Raw genomic sequence first — 11095 nt, forward strand, 5'->3', positions numbered from 1 at the left:
CGAAAGAACTCTTTTTTTATTATTTTTTGTTTAACTTCGCTTTATTTCTTCTTTTTCTTTGCACGCCCTTCCGCCACAGCTGTGAAGAATGACAATTCGTAACAAAACAATATGGACAACTGAGGAACAAATAGCAACACTGAGAGGTCTAACTAACAAAACAAACGCACGCAGCAACAGCAAAAGCAACAACAACAATGACTGAGTATCGATGAGGGCGAATTTGTATATCGGTGAGTTTGTTAGGCTTGAGTGAATGTGTGTGTGTGTGCGAGAGTTTTGTGTGTTCCCAGCAAACATTTTTCGTAATTTTGTTTGAGCGTTCGTCGCCGCTATGAATAAAACAATCTTCTGGAAGATTTTTGACGTAATTGTTCTTCCGTATGAGTCGTGAAATACTCTTCTGTGTTATCATTGAATAATTCATTGCGAGAGCGGAAGTTTTAGCGACTTTGCGCTACGATTTTTATGCAACTCATTGCGTTAGAAACGTCCATAGATTGTCCAATGATATCCCAGAGGAGTGATTCGCGACTCATACGGACGATTAAAACGCAATGAGTTTTAAGAGACTCGTCGCGAAGAGTTGCTAAAACTTCCGCACACGCAATGGATTGTCCAATGATAACACAGAAGAGTATTTCTCCACTCATACGGAAGAACAATAGCGCAAAAATGTTCTAGAAGATTGTTTTATTCATCTCTGGGACGAATGCTCTTACAAAATTATGAAAAATGTTTGCAGGGTTTTAGTTTGTTAGGCTTGAGTGTGTGTATGTGTGCGAGAGTTTGGTGTGTTGACATAAGCCGGCAAATTTTATTTGAGTAGCGGCATGTAGCGCAAATAATCAATGTTAGGTAGAGACCGGGCAAAGAGCGCGCCTTTTATTTACAACAAGCCATTCAATGGCTCTCTTAGCGGCACGGCGAATTCAATACAGCTGTTGGTTTAACCCTTATCGATACCTGAGGATTGGTATCGAGAGCGTGAATGGCAGGTTGTTGACTGATATATACAAAAGAATTCTACAAAATATTTACATTAAATGTAAATGAACCCAACTCAATCCCATGGCAGCCGGTTGTACGAACCGGATTGACTCTATGGAGTTCTTCATCGACAAGGGCTGCGGCCTCAGTGTATAACACACTGCTACAACAACATGAGCCCAACTTTGGGCGAAATCGGATGGTAAAAAAGCCTTTCATGAGTTCAAGAAATTATATCAGGAGATCGATATCCTATATGGCAGCTATAACTACATATGATCCAATCTGGATCTAACTTGGCGCGGATTTTGAAAAGTCAAATCCGTACCAAATTTAACCGAAATCGGTGAATAAATGCGTCTTCATGTGTTAAAGGCCTTAAATTAACAAATCGGTAGTTATAGCCCATCTTCCAACATAACCTACTTATAGTCAAAAAAATTCTGTGCAAAGTTTCAGCTCAATGTGTTCATTTTTTAAGACTGTAGCGTGATTTGAACAGAAGGACGGACATGGTTTCATCGTCTTAAGCATTTATCAGGATCATGAGTATATATACTTTATAGGGTCGGAATAACAAAGCGAATATACCCCCGTCCTTCGGTGGAGGGTACCAAAATCAACATGTAGAACTTTCTTGTTTTTTGGTTTGTTTATCTGTTCCGTATAACCTTAAAAAAGATTGAACCGATTTTCCTGAAATTGTAACAGAAAGTCGAGTTTTCCGCCCACGGTGAAAATTGGGTATCTTATTTGTTATACCACTATAAGATTAGTCATTCCGTCAGCAATGCATCGAAAAATTGATCTGAGGTATATATATTCTTGATTGTCTTGAGACTCAAAATCTGTCCGTCCGTCCACCCGTCTGTTGAAAGCACGATAGCTAGGAGATAGAAGCACGAGCTAGCTAGAAGGAATAAAGCTAGGAGCTTGAAATTTTGCATGAATTCTTCCCATTAGTGCAGGTCAATTGGGATTGTAAATGGGCTATATAATTTCATGTTATGATATAGCAGCCGTATAAACCAATCTCGGATCTTGATTTCTTGAGCCTCTAGAGGGCGCAATAATTATTAGAGTTGGCTGAAATTTTGCACGCAGTGTTTTGGTTTGACTTCCAACAACTGTGCCAAATGTGGTGCAAATCGGTTCATAACCTAATATATCTAGGATCTTAGCTTCTTGAGCCGCTAGAAGGCGCAATTATTATCCAATTTGGATGAAATTTTGTACGAAATGGTTTTTTAGACTTCCAACAACTGTGCCAAATATGATTCAAATCGGTTTATAACCTGATATATCTCCCATATAAACCAATCTCGGATCTTGAATTCTTGAGCCGCTAGAGGGCGCACTTATTATTTGATTTTGAACGAAGTGTTTTGTTTGTACTTCCGACAACTGTGGCCCGAGTATGGCCCAAATCGTTTCAAAATCTGATATAACTCCCTTATAAATCGATCTCGGATCTTGACTTCTTGAGCCGATAGAGGGCGCAATTATTATCCGTTTTGAATGAAATTTTGAACGAAGTGGTTTGTTTGGACTTTCAACAACTGTGCCAAGTATGGTAATAGATGGTTCATAACCTGATATAACTCCCAATTTAACCTATCTCGGATCCTGAGATTTTACTGAAATTTTACACAGTGTCTTATGTTAGGATCCTGAGATCTTCAGCCGCTATATAATAATTTTATGTTATAATTTTAAGCTTCTAGAGTACAACGACTTGTATTACCTTAAATATAATAAATATAATATAGATCGCTCCATAACCTGATATAGCACCCATATAAACAGATCTCCCGATTGCACTTCTTGAGCCACTAGAGGGCGCAATTCTTATCCGATTTGGCTGAAATTTTGCACGAAGGAGTTTGTTTAGACTTCCTACAACTGTGTTTTGTATGGTTCAAATCAGTTCATAACCTAATATAGCTCACAATTTAACCTATCTCGGATCCTGACATCTTCAGCCGCTAGAGGGCGCAATTATTATCCGTTTTTGCGGAAATTTTGCCAGAAATGGTTTGTTTGGACTTCCAACCACGATGCCATGTATGGCCCAAATCTGTTTATAACCTGGCATAGATCCCATATAAACCGATCTCGGATATTGACTTCTTGAGCCGCTAGAGGTCGCAATTATTATCCGATTTGCCGCAATTATCATCCGATAAGAATGAAATTTGGTCGAAGTGGTATGTTTGAACTTCCATCAATTGTGCCAAATATTGTCCTAATGAGTTCATAACCTGATATAGCTCCGATATAAAACGATCTCCTGGTTATAATTTTAAGCTTCTAGAGTTCGCAATTCATATCCGATCTGGCCAAAATTTTGTTCAACGACTTCTATGATCTTAAATATCCGATTGGCTAAAATTTGGCACAAAATCGTTTGTTTAGACTTTCAACAACTGCGCAGAGTAGGTCTCAAATTGGTTCATAACCTGGTATAGATCCCATACAAACCGATCTCAGATCTTGATTCCATGAGCCGGTAGAGGGCGCAATTTTTATCCGACTTGCCTGAAATTATGAACGAAGTGCTTTCTTTTGACTTCTAATAGCAATGCCAAATATGGTTTAAATCGGTTCATAACCTGATATAGCTCCCATATAAACCATTTCGTATCTTGACTTCTTGAGCCACCAGAGGGCTCAATTATTATGCGAAGTGGTTGGTTTGAACTTTCAACAACTGTGCCAGGTATGGTCCAAATCGGTTCATAACCTGATGTAGCTCCCATATAAACCGATCTCCCGATTTTATTTTTGAGCTTCTAAGGGCACATTTCATATCGACTGCTTCAGTAAAGAACTTAGCGTGCTTTTACTTGTATATATCTAAAGGGGAAGTATGCCATCCCAAGCTCCAACGCAAGATCTCGGAGACGGTTACATCGATTTCAACAAAACTTTGCTTTGTACGTATACCAACCAAAGAATTTGGTCCAAGATCTACCCATTCATACGAACCTTATATCCCAATTTGGTTTCAAGTTTACACACCAATAAAAACCCCTCTAAACCCCTCTTCTAAGCCATTAATAAAACTTCCAAATAGTGCACATATGAAATGTTTATGCCATGGAAACAAATGTAGTTGTGTAGAGATGAAACCATCACTACAACGAAAACACATGCGGTGGAAAAAAACAGCTGTGTGAAAGGTGTTGAACTTGGTTAGTGTTGCAATCACATGATAAACACGTTTCTGCGGTATACTCGTATGTCTGATCGAATTTGAAATCGACAAAATCTTGTGTACGTGAAAACGAGAAGACGATCAAAGACTGAACAGGCCTGATTGACTTAAAAGTAAATATTTGTATAAGATGGAGTCATGGGTACTGAATTGAAAAGTATACACCAATTAGCCCAAAGTTTTTTCGTTTGACATACTACTCGTATCATCATTAAATGTGCAAAACTACAAATTTACCAACAAACATGGCAATTAAGGAACAGCTGGGAGATTTCTTTCATTTTAATGAATTCTGACCCAGTTTCAAACATGCAAAATATTTGTTTATGTATAAATATATTGGGTTGCAGAAAAAGTAATTGCGGATTTTTTATATAGTCGGCGTTGACAAATTTTTTCACAGCTTGTGGCTCTGTAATTGCATTCTTTCTTCTGTCAGTTATCAGCTGTTACTTTAGAAAAAAAGTGTAAAAAAAAGTATATTTGATTAAAGTTCATTCTAAGTTTTCTTAAAAATGCATTTACTTTCTTTTAAAAAATCCGCAATAACTTTTTGGGCAACCCAATATTTCATTCTTTGTTTGAAATGACAGAAAACGTGTAAAACAAATGTTTGCTTAAGATGGAGTTTTAATACGATATGATAATCTAAACATAAGGGTGGGACAAAGATAAAGAAATCATAAGAATATAATACGGATTTCATATGAGCAAGTAGGTGAGTAGGTTAGCTACCATAAAATAATGATTCGGAACCAGATTTTAAGACAATAGAGGAGAAGCAATGGTTGATTCTCTCTAGAAGCTGATCATATTTGAGACTCAGGCAAAACTATTTTTTTTTTTAATATATTCGCACGATGCTGTCCATGAAATTGATAGACCTTTTAACATAAATACCATGTAGGTCTAGAAAGAAGGCACGCGTAAACATCCAGCAGGGCCCCAAAGAGGAATGATAAATACTCGAAAAGGGCCTTAATTTAAATGCACAAGGCATAATAAAAGAAGATCTTTGACTAAACATAATCAATTCATACAAAAGATTTTTGTTGAAGACTATACAACAGAAAACAAAATCAGTGCCATTAAGTAAAAGCAAGATCTTTTCTATAAATCAGGGAACCCCGTAAAACATCTTTGTATAAATGGGGAAGGGAAAAGTACTACGGGTTATTTTGTGGATTTTGTTTTTTCGTAAACAAGGAATCTCTCAAAATCAGTTCTAATTCTCAGATACATTTTTTCAGGTCCAAGTGTAACGATCGATGTTTTTTTACTGAAGGCCTTTAATAACAAGGCCCTCTAGTGTATAAATTGTCCACGAGAAATTCTCTGTTTCTAATTTCCTTTCTATTCATAGACAAGACAATGTCAATTCCCCAGCAGTGTGAAATAAGGCCAGCTACCATAACGTCATGCGTCGTCACAATGAAAAGATTTCTACTATAAAATTGTTGATAAGAAAACTAGACCCTTATTATATATGGTACGGTAATAATGATAATGAGGTAGCCCTGAAATATAAACAAAACAAAAATACCTCCAATGAGCTTTGCTATTTAGATGAGTGAATTTTCAGTATTGTCACAGAATTCCCAGTAAGCGGTCGCTCTTCGAAGATGGAAAACTCAACAGCAGTAGGCGGTTATGTGATTTTTGATTGTGACATTGGCAATGATGATGCTTGGGCCTTGCTAATGCTCATCAAAGGTGAAGAACTTTTCAAGAAACTCTCGCAAAAAGAGCCAACAGCGGGTGTAGCAAAATCGCGTGCTTTCGCAATACTCGGTGTAACCTGTGTGCGCGGTAACACAGATGTGGATAATGGTGTGAGAAATGCTTTGCGCGTTTTGGATAGTGTCGATCGTTTGGATGTAAGTGACGAATGGCTATATGCAAAGAAATTAGCGAAGTGTCTAAGAGATAATATTGCAACAGATGTATTTTGGATGTATAGGATAAGGATAGGATAAGGATGGGATAAGGATAGGATAAGGATAGGATAAGGATAGGATAAGGATAGGATAAGGATAGGATAAGGATAGGATAAGGATAGGATAAGGATAGGATAAGGATAGGATAAGGATAGGATAAGGATAGGATAAGGATAGGATAAGGATAGGATAAGGATAGGATAAGGATAGGATAAGGATAGGATAAGGATAGGATAAGGATAGGATAAGGATAGGATAAGGATAGGATAAGGATAGGATAAGGATAGGATAAGGATAGGATAAGGATAGGATAAGGATAGGATAAGGATAGGATAAGGATAGGATAAGGATAGGATAAGGATAGGATAAGGATAGGATAAGGATAGGATAAGGATAGGATAAGGATAGGATAAGGAAAGGATAAGGATAGGATAAGGATAGGATAAGGATAGGATAAGGATAGGATAAGGATGGGATAAGGATAGGATAAGGATAGGATAAGGATAGGATAAGGATAGGATAAGGATAGGATAAGGATAGGATAAGGATAGGATAAGGATAGGATAAGGATAGGATAAGGATAGGATAAGGATAGGATAAGGATAGGATAAGGATAGGATAAGGATAGGATAAGGATAGGATAAGGATAGGATAAGGATAGGATAAGGATAGGATAAGGATAGGATAAGGATAGGATAAGGATAGGATAAGGATAGGATAAGGATAGGATAAGGATAGGATAAGGATAGGATAAGGATAGGATAAGGATAGGATAAGGATAGGATAAGGATAGGATAAGGATAGGATAAGGATAGGATAAGGATAGGATAAGGATAGGATAAGGATAGGATAAGGATAGGATAAGGATAGGATAAGGATAGGATAAGGATAGGATAAGGATAGGATAAGGATAGGATAAGGATAGGATAAGGATAAGGATAGGATAAGGATAGGATAAGGATAGGATAAGGATAGGATAAGGATAGGATAAGGATAGGATAAGGATAAGGATAAGGATAAGGATAAGGATAAGGATAAGGATAAGGATAAGGATAAGGATAAGGATAAGGATAAGGATAAGGATAAGGATAAGGATAAGGATAAGGATAAGGATAAGGATAAGGATAAGGATAAGGATAAGGATAAGGATAAGGATAAGGATAAGGATAAGGATAAGGATAAGGATAAGGATAAGGATAAGGATAAGGATAAGGATAAGGATAAGGATAAGGATAAGGATAAGGATAAGGATAAGGATAAGGATAAGGATAAGGATAAGGATAAGGATAAGGATAAGGATAAGGATAAGGATAAGGATAAGGATAAGGATAAGGATAAGGATAAGGATAAGGATAAGGATAAGGATAAGGATAAGGATATGGATAAGGATAAGGATAAGGATAAGGATAAGGATAAGGATAAGGATAAGGATAAGGATAAGGATAAGGATAAGGATAAGGATAAGGATAAGGATAAGGATAAGGATAAGGATAAGGATAAGGATAAGGATAAGGATAAGGATAAGGATAAGGATAAGGATAAGGATAAGGATAAGGATAAGGATAAGGATAAGGATAAGGATAAGGATAAGGATAAGGATAAGGATAAGGATAAGGATAAGGATAAGGATAAGGATAAGGATAAGGATAAGGATAAGGATAAGGATAAGGATAAGGATAAGGATAGGATAAGGATAGGATAAGGATAAGGATAAGGATAAGGATAAGGATAAGGATAAGGATAAGGATAAGGATAAGGATAAGGATAAGGATAAGGGTAGGATAAGGATAGGGTAAGGATAGGATAAGGATAGGATAAGGATAGGATAAGTATAGGATAAGTATAGGATAAGGATAGGATAAGGATAGGATAAGGATAGGATAAGAATAGGATAAGAATAGGATAAGAATAGGATAAGGATAGAATAAGGATAAGGATAAGGATAAGGATATGGATAAGAATAACGATGAAATAAAAAGGACAATTAATTGCAACACATTTCTGTATCATACTTAGTGTAGATATGTGAGTTTTCCATGCGCCGGCAAGGTACTCGAACGAGCCAAATAGGACCTATTTAGGATATGAGTTCGGCTATGTTATGTTAATGAAGAGTGTGGGGATTATAAAGCACCAAAAAACACTTAACCAGCAATCGATTTGTAGTGCGTCCTAACTAACGCACAGTAACCCCGAAAAAATCTATGTCAAGAATTCCATGCTACTCACAACATTACTGACCGGTCTCCATTTTATGCTCTTCATTGATACAAGCTTGCTAACGTACCCATGTTATATGTTCTAAAGCCTGACATTGAAGGAAGTGTTCCACATGCCCTACACACGATCTAGGGCATTTGGAGAGGGACCACTTCAGTTTCCTATCCAAGATCACTTCAAGTATTTGACCTTGTCGGTTATGGTAATCGTTCTGTTGACGAAACGTGGCGCCATCTTGAAAAATACAACCTTTGACAGGTAAAACGCCATGCCGTTAGTTTTAGCCAAACTTGTCTTGGAGATTTGGTCAAGACTTGGCACAAAAAGAGTTCATTCTTCGCTACCAAACATTCAGTTTTCTTGCCCAAATTTTACGTTCCGTCTCACCAGATCGCAGCATGAGCACATCCTGGGAGAGTGAGGTATTATGCCACGTAAAAACTTGTCTCCAAAGAGCTGTCGCATGCGGCGCGCCGTTCGGACTCGACTATAAAAAGGAGGCCCCTTATCACTGAGTTTAAACTTGAATCGGACTACACTCATTGATATGTGAGAAGTTTGCCCCTGTTCCGTTTTAATGCAACCTGCAACCTTGAAGGCCACGGTAGCGCAGAGGTTAACAAGTCCGCCTATGACGCCGAACGCTTGGGACTGAATCCAGACTATAACATCGGAAGAGAAATTTTCATTGGTGCTTATCCCCTCCTAATGTTGGCGACATTTGTGAGGTACTATGCCATGTAAAAACTTCTCTACAAAGAAGTGTCGCACAGCGGTACGTCGTTCGGCCTTGGCTATAATAATCAGGCAACACTCTGTGATATGTGAGAAGTTTGTCCCTGTTCCTCATTGGAAAATATTCACAGACAAATTCGCATTTTTTGTATCGTATTCAACGTTACAGGAAGTCATTCACGTACTTTATTTGCCATCAGAAAAGACCGAGAAAAATTTTGAGATTTTGGCTAGTTTTTTCTCAGCAGAAATTTTGCTGCATCGTACAGCTGTTTTATAATAACCAGCTGTTTAATTCAAATAAATAGCAAAAGAGAGTAAAGTCTGTGCTTACTCTCCTGCGAATTTTTACAGGAAAAGTTCGCGAACAGAGCTATTGTCGCACCCTTCATTGAACTTTAATTTTATTTTCTTTCAGATACCTGTCTACAGAGGTTGTGATCATTCTATAATACCGCCCGACTTCCAACACAATTTTTTTCATGGCCGCGACGGCTTTGGAGATATACCAGATTTACCGGAGGTAACCAACACAAAGGTCCAAAATGAACATGCAGTGAATATGATGTACCACAGTGTATGCAAGGTATAGTGGAGTAGTTTTATGGTGTCAAACTTGAAATAGTAAAAGCGATCAAACTATAGCAACTTGTTCTGTGATCTTGAAAGGCTTTCTTAACCATTCTCAGAACGGCTCATTATAATGAAACTAAAATTCTGTGTACATTTTATCATAGTGAACAAGTTAGAGGGCGACATCTATGAATATGCATCTAAAATGTCTTAAAATTGGTTTGGTTCTTACATAGATAACGCAGGACTTATCATTTAGGAATCCAATGCATTTAAATTAAGAGTTCCCTTAATTATTTTATTTATTCTGCATATAAAAAAACTTATCAATAGATGTCGCCCCTTTATTCATTGTTTACAAAGATCAAAAAACTTTATACTTTGTCCACTACGTTATTTGAGTTTCAGGTTTATGTTTTGTTTTCAGTATCCCAACAAGGTGGACTTTATACTACTTGGTCCTTTAACAAATTTCGCCGTTTGCATTAATATGTATGGCCAAGAATTTTTGGATAAGCTGGGAAATATTTATATAATGGGAGGAAATTATAGAGGTCAGTAAATTTGCCCCCACCTCCAAATCAATAAAATATTCGCTTTTAATATTCCTTTAAATAGGTAAGGGAAATGTTACTAAGAGTGCCGAATTCAACTTCATGCTGGATCCAGAGGCCGCCCATATAGTATTTGAGAGTATTAAGAAACCCATGGTGGTAGTGCCTTGGGAAACTTGTATTGATGGAGAAATGAATATAGATTTGGTAAGTTTGAATTTTTTGAAAGAAAAAATCTACAATGACACCCTTATTTACTAGGATTGGCGTTTTGAGGTCCTGGGTCAAGTTGACTCTAAAGCTGTACGTCTTATGAATGCTGTCGAAAATGCTTTTCTTCGTCCCCTCGGTTATGCCAAATGGATTGTCTGTGATGCCATGGCGGTTGTTTCTTTTCTGTTCCCAAATATGACCATTGTTAAAAGTCGCCTCTATCATGCCACCATTGAGTTGGCTGGCCGTCATACGCGCGGCCAAATGGTGCTCGATCACAAGAGGAAGGACCAAGGAAATACTAGAGTTATAATGGATTTGCATAAGGATAACTATAGGAAAATTTTATCGTGGACAGGTGGTCTCATAACAGATGAAGAAATTGAAAAAATGTTTTTAAATTCGTGTTGAGAATATGTTAAAAATATTTAAAAAATTTAAATAAAATTTAATTTAAAAAATTTTTGAAATTAAAGAAAAAACATTTGGACTAAAAATGTTGTTGTTGTTTGTTGACATTGGAATGATCTAAAATGAACTAAAATAAAACAAAACAAGTAAAAGCGTGGTAAGTTCGGCCGGGCCGAATCATGGGAACCCATCACCATGGATTCTGCTAAAAATTTATACAAAATAAATTTTGTTTAAATGTAAGG

General features: G+C 37.1%; 1 protein-coding gene across 1 annotated transcript; it reads left to right on the forward strand.

The window, feature by feature from the left end:
• Positions 1-5803: 5803 nt before the first annotated feature.
• On the forward strand, positions 5804-10850 carry LOC106081181 (pyrimidine-specific ribonucleoside hydrolase RihA). Its single transcript, XM_059367366.1, has 5 exons — positions 5804-6084; positions 9518-9685; positions 10100-10226; positions 10291-10433; positions 10488-10850. The coding sequence occupies exons 1-5, from the start codon at positions 5830-5832 to the stop codon at positions 10848-10850; spliced, it is 1056 nt and encodes a 351-aa protein (XP_059223349.1). The 5' UTR covers positions 5804-5829.
• The last annotated feature ends 245 nt before the right edge of the window (positions 10851-11095 follow it).

Source organism: Stomoxys calcitrans, chromosome 4 (genome assembly GCF_963082655.1).
Source record: "Stomoxys calcitrans chromosome 4, idStoCalc2.1, whole genome shotgun sequence".
Lineage (NCBI taxonomy): Eukaryota > Metazoa > Arthropoda > Insecta > Diptera > Muscidae > Stomoxys > Stomoxys calcitrans.

What these genes read in the sequence shown, in the direction of transcription:
- LOC106081181 (XM_059367366.1), top strand. Translation starts at nt 5,830, where the DNA reads ATGGAAAACTCAACAGCAGTAGGCGGTTATGTGATTTTTGATTGTGAC. An exon ending in TGTACCACAGTGTATGCAAG is followed by an intron (nt 9,686 to 10,099) that starts GTATAGTGGAGT and finishes TTTTGTTTTCAG; the next exon opens with TATCCCAACAAGGTGGACTT. An exon ending in AATGGGAGGAAATTATAGAG is followed by an intron (nt 10,227 to 10,290) that starts GTCAGTAAATTT and finishes TCCTTTAAATAG; the next exon opens with GTAAGGGAAATGTTACTAAG.